This window comes from Lissotriton vulgaris, chromosome 5, assembly GCF_964263255.1.
Source record: "Lissotriton vulgaris chromosome 5, aLisVul1.2, whole genome shotgun sequence".
In the NCBI taxonomy this organism is placed as follows: Eukaryota; Metazoa; Chordata; class Amphibia; order Caudata; family Salamandridae; genus Lissotriton; species Lissotriton vulgaris.
Window position 1 is genome coordinate 2,022,407,440 of NC_141693.1, and position 22,670 is coordinate 2,022,430,109.

Sequence of the window (22,670 nt, forward strand, 5' to 3'; positions counted from 1 at the left end):
GCTTGGGTGCAGAGTGGGCTGGATTTGCAGTTCCTGGCTGGCACCAGGGGTATTGCTGTTGGAGCAGAGCCTCTGCTCATGTAAGTCCCAGTCTTTAAGAGATTCAAGGCAGGCAGGTCCTCTGGGGTTTTCAAGTATGCTGTCCGCAGGAGACGCCGGGATTTAGCAGGCGCAGGTTCAAGGATCAACAGGCCGGTAGGGCTGGGGCCAAGTCAGTTGGTGTCGTCCTCTTGTTAGCAGCTGCACGGCAGGTCGTCCTTTTTCTTCTTTCTTGATTTCGAATCGGAATCTGAGGAAGGAAGGTTCAGGGTGCCCCTAAATACTAAATTTAGGGGCGTTACAGTTAGGGGAAGGACAGGGACCAATAGGTTCCTGTCCTGGGGTGAGGACACCTCCTATCCTGCTCCTCTCCTGTGGGAGGGGGGCAGAAGCCTATCTCTGATTGGGCAGGGCTCCCCATCCTCAAGATGGCCGGAGCCCGAGGTTGTGCTTCACCTCGCCTCTTCCACCTGAGGATGGAGTTAGCACAAGCTGGCACACCCACTTTCCTCACGTAGGGTTTTCCGCCAGAGTGGGGGTCTGAACCGGTGGGGGCCAGTTGCCTGCTCCTCTCCTATGGGAGGGGGGCAGGAGCCTAGCTGTGATTGGGCAGGTCTCCCCATCTTCAAAATGGCCAGAGCCCGGGGTCGTGCTTCACCTAGTCTCCCCCACCTGAGGGGTGGGGTTGGCACAGTTTGCCCCCCCCCCCCCCTTCCTGACGTATTTTTTCCCGCCAGTGTGGGAGTCAGGACTGGTGGGGGGCCAGTTGCTGGGTACAGCAAATGGTCTGGAGAAGCTCACATAGGCGACAGGCCTTTGAAGCTTCCCCCTGCCCATCCTGGGGGAGGAGACCTAGCATTGTGCATTGTTGCAGGCCCAGGAGATCGGAGGGCTCTCCACCCAGGGGTCCGGCAACATGTCTGCTGTGTGGCAGCCTCTGCAGCCACTCAGTCCAGACATGGATAGTAGGTTAGGTTTCAGGGGGCATCTCTAAGATGCCCTCTGTGGTGCATTTTTCATTAAATCCCACACTGGCATCAGTGTGGATTAATGTGCTGAGAAGCTTGATACCAAACTTGTCAGTCTTCAGTGTAGCCATTATAGTGCTGTGGAGTTCTTAATGACAACCTCCCAGCACCATATACTCTTAATGGCATCACTTCACTTACAGTGCCCAGGACTGGCCCTGGGTACTGTAGGGGCACAGGGCTCGTGCACCTGTGCCCATAGCACTGGCATAGGGCACCCAGCTAGAGGGGTGACTGATGTATGCCAGGGCAGTGGGTTTGTGGGCATGGCACACAGGGAGGTGTGTCATGTCGAATCTTTGTTTAGTTCTGTACTTAGGCACTCAGCCTGCAAAGGCAGTGTGTGGGTGCCAGGGTACAGGGCACTTAAGGGTGGCACAATAAGTGCTGCAGCCCTCAAGGGTCTTCTCTGGTCAACATACCCTGGGTTCCCAGGGTACTATTTACTAGGGGCTGACAGGTGGCCAGGGATGCCAATTGGGTTTTAGTTTCAACACAGCTTTAGGGAAGGAACACAGGCCCTGGGTACCTGGTTGGCAGGAGCCCAGGGCACACTCAGTCAAAGCACATCAGCAGTTCAGAAACAAGTGGGGGCATACCTATGCAAGAAAGATGGCACTTTCTCACAGGGGCAAACTCCCATACTTACCTTGAATGTAGGGTAAAGCCATGAGTGGTAAAGGTCTATATGGGGTAAAAACGTGTGTGATAATAAATGCGTGGTAAAGCACTGCGATGTAAAAATCGCATTGTAAAGACTGTTTCGCACAGCAAACAGCGGAGGCAAGACGACTTGGAGCTACGCTGCAGAGAGGATACAGAAAGGAATGTCACAATAAGTGACAATAAGCCTAGAGACCCTGAGTAGGGCGCTTCACAAATCCCCGATTGACAATACAGCATGGGGAACTGCACATCGAAAAGACAAAAAATGAATGAGCTGTACACTGCACAGATGACACATCAAGGCTGAATACTGTAAGCAAAAATCTAAGTATGTTTAGTTGTGGCAGACAAAGCTTAGAAGATGGACCTATTTGAAAACCACTAATTAGTCCATTGTTAGGGATTGAGCTGGAGTCAATCCCTAGCATGGGCGGGACATGAATAGCTTTCCCTCCACTTCTACCATATTCTCCCGAGTGCTGGAAGATCAACACCGGCACAAAAAGTAGCAATGCTTAGTGTAGAATACTCTACTGCCATACTTTGATAGCTATTTTCTCAACTCCGGCTCAATTTTTTAACTTCAGCCTCACTTGCAAGACACAGGTACTCCAACTCAGAATAACCACCCTCCATTCACAATCTTCACTTTTGAGACTTAATCATCGGGATTCAGTTTAGGAAATAACCGTCCTAGTGTTACTGACCTTAATTAAGGTTGTGACGAGGCGAAGGAACGAGATTGTGACAGCGTATTCCCCCTGTGGTTGTTCAATGCCCAGGAGAAGATGCCCGTATGCTCCAGCGTTCATTCCATCAGTGCTGCAAAGAGCAGGGATTACATTAGAATGAGACCCAGCCAGGGCTGCAGCAGTCACTTCAACATTCACTTAAAAACGCCCCAATCCCCTTCAAATGACTGCTAAGAATTACATTCCATGGGGATTTACCTGATCAAGTAACCAGTGCCGGAGACAGGGTTTGCTACAAACGGTAAGAATCCTGTATGGTGTAAATCAATCCATACCTGCACACGAAAAAAGAAGAAACAAATGCATACAGGGTTATGTAACAGCCACAAATATCAGACAATTCACAACTGTAGTCACAACAGATGTGTAAAAGTACATCTAACTGCAGCAAAAATAATCTCCGCCAGGTAACACACAGACAAAATACCATTCCATTAACAGGCTAATATCTACCAAGATAAGCTGGCTTCTATGAAGGTGTCCTTCCCTCGCCTCTGGTATGCGGAGTCTGAGGGTCAGGTAAATCAACAGTACAAAGCAAACAACTGCATAATCCACAACCAGTATTACGTAAACTAAGTTTTTAATGTATTAGCAAAATGAAGCCAAATATAAGGAATAATAGACACACAATCACACATTATTGCTAAAAAGAATAAGACGAACAAGCATTCAATAATAAAAACATAAGTTTTAAAATAACTGATGTTAAAAGGGGGTTATTAGTTGTGAAGCAAGCAAAGCTTACACAAACAATTCCACAATGGCCCTTTTACTGGGAACAGAGAACCCCATTGCAGCCCTTGACTGTTCGGATAGTGAAGCAGAGCAAGCCATGGCCTATTGAGGAGGTGGTGTGGGATAGTCACCCCAGTAACACTTTTCCCCTTATCATGTGCACCACACTTTATTAACTTGTTTTCTTGGTCCTGAAGAAGCACCACTGATCTGTTTTGACCACACAGGCACGAAATAAGTCAACCTCTTCAGTTACATAGAGCTCATTAAGCTTACATAGGTAGCGTTTGACCTAGGGGTTTTTTAGTCTGCCAAGGGTGCCCTTTTCAAAAAAAATTCTCTCTGGGCAACCCTTAGTTTTAACCAACTCTGCACATACCACTGCGTTTTGTCTTAAAAGACTCCGCTAAAGTGACCCTTTGGGGGACCCTTAGGGCATTGAAGCGGCGGCCCGATGAGGAGAAACGTCCAATGATGAAGCATGACATCCTTCGGGGTGTGTGAAGGCATCAAGAGACAAGACTTATGCTTTCCTCTCACAAGTGGACCTCAAAAATCCTAGGACTACCTACACCTCTATCTTACTCTACATTTAGTGGGTGACTACCGGTATCCCTCATCTGGAATAGTGCCCACTGTTTGGATTAATACTATTCTTAGTGATCTTCTGCAGGAAGAATAGGTTTTATTGCAGACATGAATTTTACAACACGGGCGGCCATCTGAGCAGAGTCACCCTTCAGGCACTCCTCCAAGGCCTCTTGGCATGTGCGCAGATTGAAGATGCGTCAAATTGGGCGCGTCCCAAAAACTTGCAAGGGGTGCAGGATCTTGCAAATGCATATTAAGTAAATTAAAGTTTCTTACCCGTTGCCGCAAAAGCGCCACTGAGAGGGTGTGTCTTCCTTGTACCTCTGGTCATACTTATTTGCCATCAGGGAGATTTGCCCAAAGCATAGTCTCATTAAATGGTGTTTCACTGATGGCTTCACGGCAAATGTCAAGTAGTGTGGTAGGGTTTCAAGCCTGTAATGTTTTGACGCCGAACTGCAATGGGAGAGATTTTTCACAGCTAGCACATATTCTACTGACAGTATCGTTTCTTGTTTTGTTAACACTTTTGCAGTCACGCCTATGGGTAATGAACTGGACCATATATCTTGGACTTCTCTTTAATGTGAGGTATGGGGCATTTTAGTTTTTAAGCAGTAGGAAATAGACCATGTTTTCATGATCCAATATTGAGATGGCCAGCAAAATTCCATGCGAATTTGCACATGAGAGGTCAAGTTGGGTAGATTGAACACTCTGCGGAAACAGGCTGATTGCGCTGTCTAGCCATGTGAACATTTTATCTTTGAAAGTCAGCGCACCAAAGGCTACTGTGGGTAAATATTTGGCGCCCATCACACAAATTAACAGTGAGAGATCCGGAGAATTCAGGGTCTTCTTTGTTCTTGAGCAGGCCCCCTCCATGCAGTGGGATACTCCTTGCATTGCTGCAATATGCAGTCCCGATCTTCCTCTGTGGTCTATCCAGACTCCCAGGTACTTATATGCGGCCACTACCTCAATAGATTTTCCTTCGATATACCAGGGACGTTTTCTTGCACGTCTCGATACCATCATCACCTTTGTGTTGGCGATGTTGATCTTTAAAGCGTTTGATTTGCAGTACGAGGTCAATGAGACAAAGATCCTCTGGAGGCCCACCTGGATTTGGTCGAGGAGAATCGAATCCTCTGCATATTGCATTGATTGAATTTTAGTGGATGCTGTTTTAGGTGGAAATGTTGAAGTGAGAGCCAGCCACTCAGGTATGTCTAATAGGTACAGATAAAAAAGTAGTGGGGACAATATACACTCTTGTTTTAGGCCTTAATTGGCCATGATTTTATTAGTCTTGACCATCCAGAAGAAACTCATATTTTTACCCAGGCATCAGTGTACATAGCGATAAGAGCATTTAATGGGGTTTGCGGGATGTATTATTTATTTTTTTCCACAATCTGGGGAGGACTACGCTGTGGAAAGCTGTTTGAAAGTTGATGAAACCAAGCTACAGCAACATTCCTTTTGTGGCGAGAGTGCCCTTGATCATGTGAGCTACACAAACCAGGTAGTCTACGATAGGCAGCCCTTTTGAAAGCCGGTTGAGTACATGGGATCAGTTTGCAATTCTTGGAAGTAGAATACTTGCATAACCCTTCCCTTCAACATCAAGGAGAGCGATCATCTGGAAATTGTCTGGGCTGGAGCAGGCCCTTATCCCAAACACTGGAAAACCACGCCTCTACACAACCGTACACACAGACCTCTTCGCACCTTGAGTGACTACTACGCTTCTGACTTCTCCGACTTCTGCAACTCCTACCTAAAAAAGTCCCCACTTAAGGATCCTTCCTTTCCTCACTCCAACATACCTGTTATTATGGGGATTAGCAAAATCCACTCTTCTCCCGGCTCCTCCAGACTACACAACCTTTGAATACCTTGGAGCCGAACTTAAGATGCATGGCTCTCCCCCAATACGACTACACAACATCTAACCCCCACCTGGTGATCCTCTTCCCTTCGCTGAGGAACTATCTGACCTTCTTACTCAACCATTACTTTCTAACTCTAACAATCTCTTCCGAGGAGATTTCACCCTTCACTGGAACGTACCCAAAGATCCCACAATCAACCTTCTCACTAATCTTCTTGAGGTTAGCGACCTCAAACAACTTTGCCATTCCCCAACCCAATCTAAAGGGGCTATTCTTGATACCTTGATTGCAAACACTGACTTGGCATCCCTATCCGACATCATCCCTATCGACTGGTCTGTCCACCACCTCCTATTGTTCACAATTTTCCTCTCAGCCCCGCCCGCCCCAGCTAAAAACAACAAAGCCACAATAGTAACCAGAAATCTTAAGCATATCCCTCCTGGTCTACTGGAGTCTGAACTCCAAACTCAACTTTGTCTCACCCCACCCTCTCTCAATCAATCAAGCATTTGTAGAGCGCACTAATCACCCGTGGAGGTCACAAGGTGCGGGCGGAGGAGAGGGGGGTGCATCTACTGCTCGAACAGCCAGGTCTTGAGATGTCTCCTGCAGGTCAGCAGGTCCTGGGTCTGTCACAGCTGGGTGGGCAGGGTGTTCCATGTCTTGTGGGTTCGGTAGGAGAAGGATCTGCTGCTGGTGGTGGTCCTGTGGATGCGTGGGACGGTGGAGATTGCGAGGTCGGCGGAGCGAAGCTGGCGTTTCGGAGTGTAGAAGGCGAGACGTTTGTTGAGGTATGCTGGTCCAGCGTTGTGGAGTGCTTTGTGGGCGTGGGTGAGGAGCTTGAATGTGATCCTCTAGTTGACTGGGAGCCAGTGCAGGTCTTTCTGGTGGGCAGTGATGTGGATGTGGCAGGGTATGTCAAGGAGGAGCCGTGCGGAGGCGTTCTGTATGCGTTGGAGTATTTTCTGGAGTTTTGCCGCGTAGAGGGCGTTGCCGTATTCTAGTCTGCTGCTGACGAGTGCCTGGGTGACCGTCCTTCTGGTTCCGGTATAGAGCCATCTGTAGAGCTTGCGAAGCATGCGGAGGGTGTTGAAGCAGGAGGAGGAGACGGCGTTGACTTGCTGGGTCATTGAGAGTGAGGAGTCCAGGATGAACCCCAGGTTGCATGTGTTGTCGGTAGGTGTTGGTGCATCTCCCAGGGCGGCTGGCCACCAAGAATCATCCCTGGCGGAGGGGGTGGAGCCGAGGAGGAGGACCTCTGTCTTGTCTGAGTTAAGTTTCAGGTGACTGTTCTGCATCCAAGTCAGCAACAGGCTTCATTGCTTCTTGGAGGTTGGTTTTGGCGGTGGCGGGGTCCTTGGTGAGTGAAAGGATCAGCTGAGTGTCGTCAGCGTAGGAGACGATGCTGAGGTTGAGCGAGCGGACGATGTTGGCGAGCGGAGCCAATCTCAATGCCAATGAACTCACTGAGCACTTTAACAAACCTGTCTCCGAGGTTTTAGATCAAATTGCCCCACCCAAACTTAAAACTCTAAAAAATATCCCTTCCAAATCATGGTTTAACTCAGACCTCAACAATGAAAGACGTTCACTTAGACTTGCTGAAAGAACATGGAGACAACACCCTTCCCCCTCCCATCTCGCCCTCATTAGAACCGCTAGATCTACCTACAAAAAAACAAATTTTCTCTGAAAAGGCATCTTTTTTTTCGTTCTCATCTCGCCCGTGCCAAAAACAGCCCCAGAGAAATGTTCAATATTGTTAGAAACCACACCTTCCCTGCCCCCCTCAACTTGACGCCCTGCACTAACAAATGTGAAGAAATTGATAACTTCTCCGAAAAAATTGCCAAAATTGATCAATCCTTCCTTGTAACTCAGATACCTCCTACCCCACAATGTCCTTTAATGTCCTTTAGATGCTACCTCAATACCACCCTACCCCTGATTCTATCTCCTGCTTCCCCTACAACTTCCTTTCTCAACCCCTCCTGAATCCTACCTCACTATCCCACAGCTTAAAAATGATGCCTCCTGGCAGAATTTCCACTCCGTTTCCGAACTTGAAGTCTAACATCTTATCCACATTAAAAACATCCTCTCACACAAAAGACCCGCTCCCATCTACCCTCGTCCAAGATCTAAAGCACATCATTGTTTCTTATTGGAGCAATATCATTAACTCCTCCCTTTCCACGGGGTGCGTCCCTGTGTCCCTCCAACTCTGACAAGTCACGCCCATCACTAAAAAAAACAAGGCCGATCCTAACGACCCTAACAACCTCCACCCTATCTCCAACCTCCCCCTTCTTTCCAAAGCCCTTGAAAAATGTGCCCTACTTCAATTGGATAAACACATCGACACTTACAACCTGCTCGACCCTCTACAATTCGGCTTCCGAAAAAGGCTGCAGCACAGAAACTACACTGCTTAATATAGTAGATGACATCCACCACGCCCTGGATAAGGGCGAGACCTGCCTACTCATTCTTCTCGACCTCACTGCTGCATTTGATACAGTTAACCATTCAACCTTACGTAACGCACTCAAAGATTTTTTCAGCCTTAATGACACTGTTCTTAACTGGTTCACCTCCTACTTCCAACACAGAACCCAACAAATAAAAATTAAAAATTCCCTCTCTTGCCCCACACGTCTCCCTAGGTGTCCACCAAGGATCTATACGTTCCCCCGCTCTCTTCAACCTCTTTATGGAACCCCTTACCCTCATACTTAAACCGAACTATAAAATTAAATCCCACTCCGATGTCTTACACCTTACCACTGCCCTAACTAAGACACAATCCTGGTTCTACTCCAATCATCTCAAACGCAATCATTCTTTTCTCTCCTAAAAACAACTCACTCCCCATTCAAACATGGATCGCTGACCTAAATGCCCTTAACTGTTCTCTCTCCCTCGCCGAATCAGTAAAATCTCTTGGCCACACCATCAACAGTAAGCTAACCCTCAATACCCATATAACAATTTCGGCCAATGGAGCACTCTTCCCACTCTGACATCTCAAAAAAGTCAAACCTTTCATTACAGCAGAAGATTTCAAATTGGTTGTCCAATCTCTAGTCCTCTCGAAAATGGACTACGGAAACGCTTTACTCTCCGGAACTCCCAAAGTTCACCTTGCCCCCCTCAAATCTGTTCTCAACCTAGGGGCCAGGCTAACAAGTGACTGTAAACGTTTTGACCATATCTCACCTACCCTCAAGGACCTTAAATGGCTTCCTATCGAAGGCAGATCCTCCTATAAAATTGCCTGCATTACGCACAAAGCCCTTTATCAAAAGACCCCGCTCTACCTCTCAAACAAACTCAATAAAACAGGTTGCGCCCGACCGCTGAGAAGCACCAACTCTCTTCTCCTCATCCAGCCTCTCAATCTCGCTCCTTCTCTGGTAAGGCCCCCAGCCTCCCTAAAGATTGACGATGTAACCCTTCCTATGTCAGTTTAAAAAAAGACCTTAAAATGCACCAGCTCAAATATTGGGGTCCATAATCCCTCTCTTACCATACTTGCTATACTCTCCCTCCTCCTCAAACCCCTGCCTTCCTCCCTTTTTTGCTGACCTCACCTACACATCCCCTTCCTGACCTCTCTCCACCCTTTGCTTCCCTCCTGTCCCCATCCTAACATTTCCCAACCCACCCTTCTCAAGTGCCCAACCCCTCCCGCTTTATTCCAACCACTGAGCCTACCCCCTATGTACAGTATTATAACTTGTAACTACATCTTTCTCATGCTGTTTGTTAACTGCTCCTTCTTTCCTTTTTTCTCTCCACTTAGTCTATATTACTCAATATGCTCTTTTAGTCCACCATGTATGTATGCTGCATTTGAAACAATTGTTCTGTACTCCAATATTATACTAATGTAAAGCGCTCCGATTCCCCTAGGTGGAGCCAGCGCTATATAAAACTTCTTAAATAAATAAAAAGAATTTAATTGGAGTCCGTTCCATCGACTGCTAGCGGGCCGGACACGGGAAGGCCCAATGGCCCTGTACGAATCTTCCGATCGAAGACCTTGAGACGAAACGATCCGCGAAGAATGGGAAATGCGATAGAGAAACAATACTGTTGAGGGTAGTGGATTGCGCACCGAGGGGAACTCGAGAAACGGTGTCGAACCGGAGTGCCGCAATTCACGTACGACCCGATGGCGGAAAAAAATGATTAACAATGGAGTCGATGCCCATGTGCACCATCACCGAAAGGAGTCACAACCTACCTTGTGACTAGAAAAGACTTCTTTGAAGAAAAAAAAAGTGCAAACATCCAGACCCAACACTAGATAGCAGGCTTATACAAAGCGTGTCATCTAAGGCTCACATGCCTCAAACAGAAAAGTTTTCATTAATACCTCAGAACCTCCTTGCTCTTTAAACCACTCCAGGGTAGAATCAGCTGAGCCCCATCAAAGGGCAAATCTATCACGGCATTGTGTACATCCAGAGAAAATGCAGAACCCTTCAACCATGCATGCCTTCTGGTAGTCATCGAAGTACCTATCTTTTTTGCAACTACTCTCTATTATCCAACACAGACCATATAACCTGACGCTTGCCCATCATTCAGAAGTTCAGAGAAGTGCCCCATAATATCTTCAGGCAGTTTTGAAACAATCGTCTTAGCAGAATCCAACAAAGCATGTATGTAGTGACCCAACAGGCAGGTTGCATTTGTGGACTTCGTTGCCATGCTGCCTGATGAAAACACTTTCTTAGCTGACTGCTCCATCTTTTTGAATTCCCTATCCCCTGTAAAGAAGGAAGGCTCGATGAACACAAAGCCTGAACAACCAAACTCCCAGGTAAAGGGTGAGAAGAGTGGATCCCCTGGAGCCGGCTTGTACCTTCTAGGTATTGGCCTGCAAACAGCCGGTGTCGGTCAAACCTTCAAAATTTGCTCAGTTAAATTATCATTAAACTATAACAAAGTTTCCGAAGATAACGATGTGCAGCACCCCTGTCAGCAAATTATACCCAAGAGCCTTAGTAGAAAGAGGCAAATCCAACATCTCTACCGCCTGCCTTATGAAGGAAGGAAGTGACTTCCAGCGGTCGAATACTCTTTGGTGACCGCTCCAATTCTGGGGATATATACTAGCCACTTGACTCTCCCAACCCATCAAAGACACAATCTCATCCTCTTCCACTTTTGGAGTATCCTTGTCCCCACAGAAATACTGTTCTCCTTCAAGAAGTCTTTGGGCCTCTCTTCATGCCCCGTGATACCACATCAGTAACGGCACCGGCGACATAGGCACCAGTGATGTCAGTAACTATGCTGGAGAGGTGAGAAGAACAGGAGTTGAAGAATGCAACATCGGAAATGATCCATCCAGTCCTAGAGAAGGTGTTCTCGGCATCGGAGAGATATCAATAGGCGGGATAGATAAAGAGGAAGAAGTCTTTTCTCTCAGAACATCTCTTAGCGAGGAAACCTGGGCCAACGGCAGTAAAAGCATAAAAAGAGCTGGCTGGTAAGTTGTTAGAAAGTCTCAGAAAGAAAACTAAAGCGGACCCATAGGGCCCACAGGAGCTATTCATAGCATTCAAAAAGTCGAAAGGATCCCCACTTGGAGCAGGAAAGGCTGGATACATCTGCTCCTGCTGAGGTTGAGACGCCGCATCCAAGACCGGCATCGTATCTTGACGCTCAGGCGAAAGTCTGCTGCAGCACTGAAGGCGATGTTGGGAAAGGCAATGGAGACGGAATCGGAGGGACTTGTCGACCATCCTCCGAAGACTTATCTTTGGAAGATCAATGTTGAGAGCCATGACACCACTTCTTGTGCTTCTTCCTTGCTGACCTAAGTGAATGGGGAGACAGTGACTTGGAAGTAAGACAAGTCTTCGGACGACCTCACGCCTCTCTGCTCTTGCCTTCCTCTAGCCACGAACCGATTTGCCTCCCTTTCTTTCTAGGCTTTCGGATTTATCTTCTGACACAAAGAACAAGCGTCGACATCATGATCCGACCCTAAACTCCACAGGCAAATATAATGAGGGTCAGTGAAAGACATCTGACCCTCACAGTTCTTCTAGGGCTTGAACCCTGATTTAAAAAGGTAGCTAAAAAATAAAATATCACATTCGAAAAAAGGTCAAAAGACTTCGACTATTTCCTAATGGGGAGTCATACATAAACTGTTACACGTCAAAGGCGTGGAAAAAAGGAACAGATGTCAGGACTCCAACTGGGGCTTCTTATAGGTCCAGTGACACCACGCGCAGCAGCGTGCAGAGCCACATGAATTCCAACACCCCTGTTGACTTGGTAGCACTAGAAAGTTTCAGGGGAATGCTGGCGTATGGGATATTCAAATTATGAGGAATAGGCAGGTAGATTTATCCATCAGAAAAAGTAATTATCATTGATTGAGCCAGTTCCTGAGAAATTAAGGGGTGTAGGGAAAATCTGCATCTGATAATTAGTTTGCCACACTGCGCCAGGGCTAGGAAAGTCCAGGCCCACTGAACACAGGTGGAAGCCCAGACCTCTGGAGCCAACACAGGAGGGGAAGCAATTGAGGTTTTGGTGGGTAGGGATCTGTTAGTGATGCCAGCTAGGGGCAGAGCAGAGACCTATCCAGAGCAAACGTCAAATCACCATGAGAGATTGCCCAAGAATGATGTACAAGAGGGTGGAACAGAGGTAAAGGGATGATGGGGTATCCTAGGCTACGATTTGCCTGGGGTGTCTGGCATCCAGAACTTTCCACCCCAGCTAAAGGTTTCAGCACAAGGGAGATACAGTTGAAAAGACCCTAGGCTTGCAAGGCAACAGCAGCGGAAAGGATGACCAGCTCGAAAGAAAAGCCACCTGGTGTCCAGCTAAGATAGACTAAAGACTTTCTCATTTGCTGCTGACCAGGATGGGACTCTCCAAGGCCAGTAGCGTTGGCCCTCGTACGCCTCCTGAGGACCAGTTGATGCGAAGGCCTAGACTCCTCTGCATTCCGACCCCAGGTGCTATACAAAACAACTAGGAGGACATGGGGTCTGGAGGGTGCAGGCAGGACGTTGCTCTGCTGACTGGTAGTGGAGGGGCTCTGCAAGATGCCACCACCTAAAGAAGAGGAGCACATGAAGTCAGGCAGAAGGAGAAGCTTGACGCACAGACCCAGGAACTCCACCACCCACAAAATGCTCCCTTTATAGGCCAGCAGATGTGCTGAACATGCGCCTTGTAGTAGCTTGGCCTGCACTTAAAAGCTAGAAGGGCCGGCGCAGTGTAAATGGAGCCACAGAACACAGGGCAGAGGTCAGTCTCTTTCTTGGCTCCTTCAGCACCTTCGGACGCAGTGCACAAAACATTTGGCACTACCAGTGTGCAGATCTCCAATTTGGAAACGTTTTAGATGGTAGAGAGGCCGCTTCATAGAAACGGGGAGGCATTGACGTATCTGCTGTTAGATCCACCAGAAAGAGCATTACTGAAGGTAAATGACGAATAGTTTCTTACATGTCGGTGTAGTTTTGCAGCTTGAAGATCTTTCTGGATTCACTATGCATTATTCCGCGGTCTGGTGGTTGGGTCCGGAATCATAGTCTTTTCTTTTCTTGTAGCCCCGGTGGGCATCAACGTCCCACCTTTTGGTGTCCTTCCTGTGACGTCGGCAAGCTTCCTGCAGAAGCTCCCACCCTTGGGCGCCATCTTCTGATTCTTTTTTTTCCCGTTTGTGTTCTGTTTCCGAATCCATGGCAATGATCAAGTAAGTTATTTACCCGCTTTGACTTTTAAGTAGTCTGTTTCAGCATTGTCCTTGTTTTTACCACCTGTTTCTCCAGCCTCATCTTTCTGGCGGAGGTGGCTGGGTTCGCTAGTGAATCCAGAAAGATCTTCAAGCTGCAAAACTACACCGACAGGTAAGAAACTATTTGTTTTGCAGCGTGAATCTTTCTGGGTTCACTATGCTGTGCATAGACTTTGTAGCGGTTTTGTTACGTTTGCGGCGGCTGAGTGGAAGATGAGCGTTGGCTGTTGAATATATGTTAATCACTTTCTGTCCTACTTGTGCTTCCTTGTTCATTTGTATATCCACACCGTAGTGCTTAGCGAACGTGTGCACTGAAGCCCATGTTGCCGCCAGGCATATGTCTTGAATGGGTGCGTTAGCCAGGAAGGTTATGTAGCTCCCTTTTTCCTGGTGGAGTGGGCCCGTAGCACCTCTGCTAGTTCCTGTCCTGCCTGCGTGTGGCAGAATTGTATAGTTTGCGCGATCCATCGTGCAATGGTTCCCTTAGTTACTGGTTTTCCCATGAACTGTTTGCGAAAGGCACAAAGAACTGTTTTGTTTTCCTGTTTCCTTAGTTCTTTCTATGTCGTGCATGACTGCCCTTCTGGCGTCCAGAGTGTGCAGTGCCCTTTCTGCGCTTGTTGCTGGTTTCTGCAAGAAACGTGGAATTTGTATCGTCTGGTTGATGTGGAACCCTGAGACCACCTTTGGCATGAAGTGTGGGTCCGTTCTCATCACCACCCTATCATTGTGAATTTGGATGTAGGCTTCTTTTAGCGTTAGCGCTTGTAGTTCGCTCACCCTGCGCAGCGAGGTGATTGCCACTAAAATTGCTGTTTTCATAGTTAGCATTTGTAGGGAGGCCTTATGGATTGGCTCAAAGGGCTCCTTCAGGAGTTCTGTCAGGACCAAATTAAGGTTCCATGCCGGTGGTGGCAACCTCTTTGGCGGTGCGATCCTCTTTGCCCCTTCCAGGAATCTCTTTACTATCTGTGATGTAAAGAAGCTCTTGCCGGTTTCTCCGCTTGTGTAAGCGACTATCGCTGCCAAGTGTACTCTTAGCGAGGATGAGCTCAGTTTTGCTTCGAGCAGGTGCGCGAGGTATTTAAGCACTGTTGATTCCTTTGTCATCTTTTTGTGTAGCTTTTTCTTTCTGAACCATAGTGTGAACCTCTTCCATTTTGCCACATAGCACCTTTGTGTGCTTGCCTCTCGTAGTACCCTTAGGGTGCTGTCCGGTAGTTTAATATATGCAAATTATATGTCTTCAGGATCCATGCTGCTAGGCTGAGGCTCTCTGGTTCTGGGTGCAGCACCTCTCCGTTTTGCATGGAGAGTAGATCTTTTCTTTTCCCGAATTTGTGGGGTGTACTCCGTGTCACCTCCATGATCTGCGAGTACCATGTCTGCCTGGCCCATTAGGGTGCGACCAGTATCAGGGTCATATTGCTGGATCTGCACTTGTTGGCTTCTTTCAGTTGCTGGAGTTCAGGGAAAAAATTATGCTCACCACTTCCAGAGATCACCAGCTGCCACTGGAATTAAGACCACAGAGCACTCTGACATCCTCGCTACTTTTCAGATGGATGTAGGAGAGTAGGGTCTGCAATCCTATGGTCACCCCAGATGTTTGTTCTTTGCTTCACTGGTTTACGACTTTCCCTGGCTGTGGGCCTGCTAATCAGACCCACAGCCTAGCTGTTCTCTCTCTAAATTGACACTCATGTACTTTAGGTGCATTTACCAATTGGTATTGGGTCACTCTTGTAAGTCCTTGTACAGTGTACCATAGGTACCCAGGGCATAAATGCACCCAAGGCCTACCAGGGGTGTATTATGCCACCCCTGGCTGGCCATCTAAACAGACACAACTGGCTGGTAACACAGCTGTGGCAAGGTGGTGTAATCACCCTTAGCTGTAAATATAGTATACCTATATCTAACCCAAAATGGACACATATATTCCTATAGGTCACTCCGATGGCAGGCCTGCTCAATCATGAAGGCTGAGTGCTTGAAATTATGTGAGATGGTGCTCTAGCATGAGCTGAGCCTGTCTGCAGCTTTCGGAACCATGTCCTTATAGCTGTTCCATGATAACGCTATACCATATACTCTTAAGTGCATTATAATCCTCGCGGTTATTGCTAACTTTGGCATAGCATTATCGAAACATGTCGTGTAAGGTGTCATATGCTTTGGAATACTACACCCTCGCCAGTTCTGGCGACGGGGGTAGCATTCCACCTTTCTAGAGGGATAAGACATATATGTAACTGTAACCCCGGTTAAAGTTAACCCGAGCCTCAACATCACAAAATGGATGCTGCTGCCACAGACACAAGTCTGACCTCCTGCTGCTGGGAGTCCTTCCAGTAAGGGAGGCCTGGACAAAGGGTTTCCTGCCTGGGGAGGTGCAAGCACCACCCCAGACAGGACTTTGTGTATCCAGATAGGCAGGGCTGAAAGGAATGAGACATGCCTGGGGCACAAAAGGTGTCCCTGTGTATACCCTGGTTCAAACCAGTTGCTAGGGCACTCCAGCCCCAGCTCTGGTGCGAAACCGGACAAAGGATAGGGGTGTAACCACCCCCTTCCTGGTCCCACCCATGGGAGGGACCTAGTCACTAGTACAGCCCCCTTTAGCAGAAAAAAAGTAGGAGCTGGTCCCATTCCAAATTAGATTATCCTGAACAACTTTACAAGAAGAAACTCTGGACTTCGACGTTCTGCTCCACAGAAGACTGAAGAAATCTCCCTTGTGGCCAAGGAGTGACCACCCTGCACAAGCAGGCACCATCAAGCGTCCTAGCGGTTAACTTTGTCGTCCTTCCTGCCGGAACGAGACCTCAGAGCTCGACGTGACCCCGACTCCCAGATCTCTCCGACCTCTACCCACATCTGCAGCATAGCTGAGACCCGTGGGTGCGACGAGACACGTGGGACCGGCCATCTTTGAAGAACTGCACTTCGCTTCCAGCACGACCTCTGAGGCACCCTCGAGAAAGTACTTTGGGGATTGAGAAGCTCCAGCCCCGAGCAGCTCCTGCACCGAAGACCAGCCCTCCAGCAGCCACAAGATCTGCGTGGGGCCCTTCTGCTTGATTGCTGCTCGACGCGTTGTCTGGTCACTTGCCGGCTGGCTAGTGGCCTCCTAGACGACGAAATCCTGAAACACCGCTGGTCTGGTTGCTCCAGACTGGCCCTTGCTTCTTTCCAAAAGAGAAGTACCCCGGACCCTCCTGGCCCGCACCAGTCGCCATCATCACTTGCCACGTGGGTTGCCTTTGCCAAGGCATGTTGACTCCGATCCTGGAACAGACACCGCCGACAGCGAGAGCCTGCGTGGGACAGCTCGTGCCTCCATCCTGGTCGTCGAAGACACCTCCTGGTCCACGTGGCTGCAGAGTCAAGCCTCCACTCTTCACCTGATCGCGACGACATCATCTGGTTCCTTCCTGGTTCCACTCTGGTCACTGGCTAGTGACTGTGAACATTGTCCCCTCTGCTTTCAGATCTCCATCTTCCTCGATCCGCCCTTGGATCACTCCTGACATCTTCCTCCTGGTCGCCTGTAGCATCTTTCTCCAAGGCTCCATTGACTTCAACGCAGAAAACCGACACTTTCACACCTATGCACCCGCAGCCCGTGGGTGAGGTAACAAGAGCATTTCAGTGCTCATAGGTAGATTGACTCTCCTAGTGTCCAGGTAGCCTGTAGTTTTAGTCTCAACCAGTCGGAATTGTCCTTACTTACCTATTTTGTGAATTGTTCGTGCCCATTGACTATACATTGAAACCGAAGTGTGTGTTCTAACACTGCACACGCGTCCCGTGGGCCTCCTGCTCCTTACCTAAGGTTAGGGTAGTGTAGCCCCAGCGATTCTACAGCCTCTGGGCATCCTCATTTCTTCTATTGTTCTACTTAACCCATTTACTTAGTATATGGTTTGCCGTGCCCCTAGGGCACCATTGTAATTTGTGCGACTTATTGTATTTTTCTGAAGAGTATTGTTATGTGATTAGCCCTCTGATCTCATAAAGAGTTCAGAGGTGTTTGTTAGAAATAAATAGAATTGTTTATTTTCACAACCTGTGTGGTGTCCTTTCATCTGGTATTCAAGGGGTTATATGTGGTAAAACAGCTGGCTTCACATGCCAAAATACTTTAGCCTAAGACTGCTTTGTCCATGCTACTATTCGGATAGCTGGTCTATAAGGTTGACTTTACAACTTTCACCATAAGGGTTGTTTGGACTGATACAAGGTGATCACTAGAACTAGTGAGCATCATTTATCAGGCCAACTTCTCACAATGCTCATGGCACAATATGGGGAATTATGGCCTTTCAGGGGTGGAGCGTACCCACTGCACGTTTGCAAAAAACTTAGCTCTATTTAGGAAGCATCAGGCTTGCTTGGTTTGGCACACTATGAACGTACTTAAATATTTAATGAGTGCCCTTTTACAACCTATGGTTTCTAAGCTAATGCATTTGAAAACGGTGTAAAAAAGTATATGAAATGAATGAGGGGACAACAACACCCACCCCTCCCCCACCCCTTTATCCCACTTTAACCTCACACAGACCCTCTAGAAGAACACCTGCTTGTTGGCTTCTTTCAGTTGCTGGAGTTCAGGGAAAAAATTATGCTCACCACTTCCAGAGATCACCAGCTGCCACTGGAATTAAGACCACAGAGCACTCTGACATCCTCGCTACTTTTCAGATGGATGTAGGAGAGTAGGGTCTGCAATCCTATGGTCACCCCAGATTTTTGCTTTTTGCTTCACTGGTTTACGACTTTCCCTGGCTGTGGGCCTGCTAATCCTACCCACAGCCTTGCTGTTCTCTCTCTAAATTGACATCCATGTACTTTAGGTGCATTTACCAATTGGTATTGGGTCACTCTTGTAAGTCCTTGTACAGTGTACCATAGGTTCCCAGGGCATAAGTGCACCCAAGGCCTACCAGGGGCTGCAGCATGTATTATGCCAACCCTGGCTGGCCATCCAAATCTGACACAACTGGCTGATCAATCAGCTGGGGCAAGGTGGTGTAATCACCCTTTGCTTTAGATGTAGTATACCTATATCTAACCCTAAAATGGACACATATCCTCCTATAAGTCACTCCTATGGCAGGCCTTAACAATCCTGGAGGCAGAGTGCTTGGAATTATGTGAGATAGTGCTCTGGCATGAGCTGAGCCTGTATGCAGCTTTCGGAACCAAGTCCTTTAGCTGTTTCCATGATAACGCTATACCATATACTCATAAGTGCATTATAATCCTCGCGGTTATTGCTAACTTTGGCATAGCATTATCAAAACATGTCGAGTAAGGTGTCATACGATTTGGAATACTACTGCCTCGCCAATTCTGGCGACGGGGGTAGCATTCCACCCTTTAAGAGGGACACGACATGTATGTAACTGTGAACCCAGGTTAAAGTTAACTCGAGCCTCAGCATCACAAAATGGATGCTACCACCACAGACACAAGTCTGACCTCCTGCTGCTGGGAGTCCTTCCTGCCTTAGGAGGTGCTAGCACCACCCCAGACATGATTTTGTGTATTGGGTAGGACAGGCCTAAAAGGAATGAGACATGCATGGGGCACACAAGGTGCCCTGTGCATACACCGGTTCAAACCAGTTGCTGGGGCACTCCAGCCCCAGCTCTGGCGCGAAACCGGACAAAGGATAGGGGGTGTAACCACCCCCCTTCATGGTCCCACCCATAGGAGGGACCTAGTCATAGTACAGCCCCCTTTAGGAGAATAAAGGTAGGAGCTGGTCCCATTCCAAGTTAGATTAATCTTGATTTGAAACTCTACAAGACGGAACTCTGGACTTCAACGTTCTGCTCCACAGAAGACTGAAGAAATCTCCCTTGAGGCCAAGGAGTGACCACCCTGCACAAGCAGGCACCATCAAGCGTTTCAGCGGTTCACTTTGTCGTCTTCCCTGGTGGATCCAGACTTCAGAGCCAGACGAGACCCTTACTTCCAGACCTCTCCGACCTCAACTCACATCTGCAGCACAGCTGAGATCCGTGGGTGCGACGAGACACGTGGGACTGGCCATCTTGGAGAAACTGCACTTCGGTTCCAGCACGACTTCAGAGGCATCCTCGACGAAGTGCTTTGGGGATTGAGAAGCCCCAGCCCCGAGCAGCTCTTGCACAGAAGATCAGCCCTCCAGCATCCACGAGATCTGCGTGGGGCCCTTTTGCTTGATTGCTGCTCGATGCGTTATCTGGTCACTTGTCGGCTGGCTAGTAGCCTCCTAGACAACGATCCACGAAATCTACACCGCTGGTCTGGTTGCTCCAGACTGGCCCTTGCTTCCCTGCAAAGGAGAAGCACCCCGGACCCTCCTGGTCTGCACCAGACACCTTTTCCACTCACCGTGTGGGTTGCCTTTGCCAAGGCCTGTTGACGCCGAATCCGGAACCAACACCGCCGACAGCGAGAGCCTGTGTGGGACAACTCGTGCCTCCATCCTGGTCGTCGAAGACACCTCCTGGTCCACGTGGCTGCAGAGTCAAGCGTCCACTCTTCACCTGATCGCGACAACAGCATCTGGTTCCTTCCTGGTTCCACTCCGGTCACTGGCTAGTGACTTTGAACATTGTCCCCTCTGCTTTCAGGTATCCTTCTTCCTTGATCCACCCTTGGATCACACCGGACATCTTCCTCCTGGTCGCCTGCAGCATCCTTCTTCAAGGCTCCATAGACTTCAACGCGGAAACCCGACACACTTTGACACCTATGCACCCGCAGCCCGTGGGTGAGGTAACAAGAGCATTTTGGTGCTCAAGAGTAGATTGACTCTCCTAGTGTCCAGATATCCAGTCGTTTTAGTCCTAACTAGTCGGAACTGTCTAATACTTACCTTTTCGTAAATTGTACTGTCCATTGACTTTGTTACGCATCTCGCGTGTGAGTTCACACTCTGCACACGCGTCCCGTGGGCCTCCTATTACTTACCTAAGGTTAGGGTAGTGTAGTCCCAGCGATCCTACAGCCTCTGGACAGCTCCATTCCTTCCATCAATTTCCTTATACCACTTGTTTAGTATTTAGTTTCTCGTACCCCTAGGGCACCATTGTAATTCGTGCAACTTAACGTATTTTTCTTAAGAGTCTTGTCATGTGCTTAGCCCTCTGACTTCATAAAGAGTTCAGAGGTGTTTTGTTAGTAATACATATCTTGTTTATTTTCATAACAACCTGTGTGGTGTCCTTTCATTTGGTATTCAAGGGGTTATATGTGGTAAAACAGCCAAAAGAGTTTAGCCTAGGACTGCTTTGTCCATGCTACCATTAGGATAGCTGGTCTATAAGGTTGACTTACAACCAATCACCATAAGGGTTGTTTGGACTGATACAAGGTGATCACTAGAACTAGTGAGCATCATATATTAGGCCAACTTCTCACAATGGAGAGCGGCAAGACTGGGACAGGAAACACTTATGAGACATTTTGTGTTTCTTTTTCCCCTTTGACTTACCTGAAGACTTGGAACTTGACGGCATGTTGCAGGACCAGCCCAGAGGCCGGGAATAAGTGTCTCTTTGGATAGCCTTTGGGGGCACGCCAGGGCGCATTCCATATACAACTTGGGAGTAGTGGCATGACCGTAAACACTAGAGGCATACCTTGTGTGACATTTATTTGCAAACGTCCATACAATACTTAAAGCTAGTAGGAAATGTTCCTTTTCACACTGGTAAAGAATTTAGAGAAAAAAATGTGTCAACTTACAAGAAAAAAGTTCGAGCTAGTTTCAGATCAGTGTACGAAGAGTGGAAACCGGATGTTAGGACACTTTGGGGTGCCCAGATATGGCTTCAGTCACTTCTGGGGAGGGGTGGCATTGCAGAGCAGCCCCACGACACCAACTACTGGCACGCAAAGGCTATTTTGAAAAATCTTCCATATCCAGTCTGGCGCCGGAGGATAAGTTAAAGGAGAGGAATCTGCAGCTTGAAGCCTCCAGTAGCATCATGTTAAAAGTGGGCCTTGAGACGCACATATTATTTTAAATAGGTTTTTTGCTACCCGTTTCAGAATACTGCAGACGTAATACACAGAATCATGGAGATCAAGGATGAACAGTAACATTTTATTTGGGGTTTCGACACATCACCAGTCAGGGGAGACGCAGAATGGTTAATGACCTACCTTTGCAGGCATACGGGTAGCTAGCACTGTAAGACACTGAACACACGAAGCCACAAAATCCATTGGAGGGCTCATCACTGTTGTTAACCTGGAGATGGACAAACAGCAAGAGAAGTGTCTTATTTCTGAACTTCATACACAGCTATAATACACTAAAAAGTGAGGAGACAACGGGCTCTCTCCTCCTTCAAACAAGCATTTACAATGCAATAGGTCACGCAATAACATTGTTTTAATCTATTTGCATTGAAAAGGTTGGGGTTTTCTTTCCCTTCGTGAAGCATTAATCAAACGGTGTAATTGAAAATGGCAATAGCTCACTTTGTTATAGTTGTGAAATCTATCGCATTACATTTGTACTATAGTACATTCTCTCTCGAAACTCCATATTCTTTTACAACACATCAGCAAATATACCAATATACCTTTAGCCGGGTTATTAGTTACACCTGGAGGCAGATTTGTCATGTCATATTAGGTGTAGGGTGTGTAACCTGAGGGATAGCGATGCTGTGGGAGCCTGTAAGGAAGAGGATGTGTAACCCGAGTGATAGCTCTGCTGTGGGAGCCTGTAAGGAAGAGGCTGTGAAACCAGAGGGATAGCTCTGCTGTGCGAGCCTGTAAGGAAGAGGCTGTGAAACGCGAGGGATAGCTCTGCTGTGCGAGTCTGTAAAGAAGATGCTGTGTAACCCGAGGGATAGCTCTGCTGTGCGAGCCTGTAAGACTGGAGGAAGAGGCTGTGTAACCCAGGGCACCCACCCATGGAATGTTTGCGGGAATTTCCCCCTATCTTGGAAGCGGATTTTGATAGACTGGCGCATGGGATCACTTCGGGTTCCCCCCTCGACCCTTTGCCCCCAAAAACCTGGAAAGCTTTTGGAACAGAACTCTTCTGCACCCTTTGCAGGATTTGTAACCAATCTTGTTCCGTCTCCTTGGAAGCAGGCACTTATCACCCCGCTGTTGAAGAAACCCTCATTGAACCCCGAGTGTTTATCGCACT

At 47.9% G+C, this 22,670-nt stretch overlaps 1 protein-coding gene across 2 annotated transcripts in view; it reads right to left on the reverse strand.

Moving 5' to 3' along the window:
• Positions 1-22,670, reverse strand: part of NUP188 (nucleoporin 188) — a 1,272,194-nt gene that overhangs the window by 829,530 nt on the left and 419,994 nt on the right. For both annotated transcript variants that reach the window (XM_086924860.1, XM_086924859.1), the window contains exons 18-20: positions 21,668-21,755; positions 2,684-2,760; positions 2,441-2,555 (exon numbers count right to left, since the gene is read on the reverse strand). In XM_086924860.1, the coding sequence (XP_086780986.1) occupies positions 2,441-2,555; positions 2,684-2,760; positions 21,668-21,755 (280 nt within the window). The remainder of the gene's footprint in view (positions 1-2,440; positions 2,556-2,683; positions 2,761-21,667; positions 21,756-22,670) is intronic.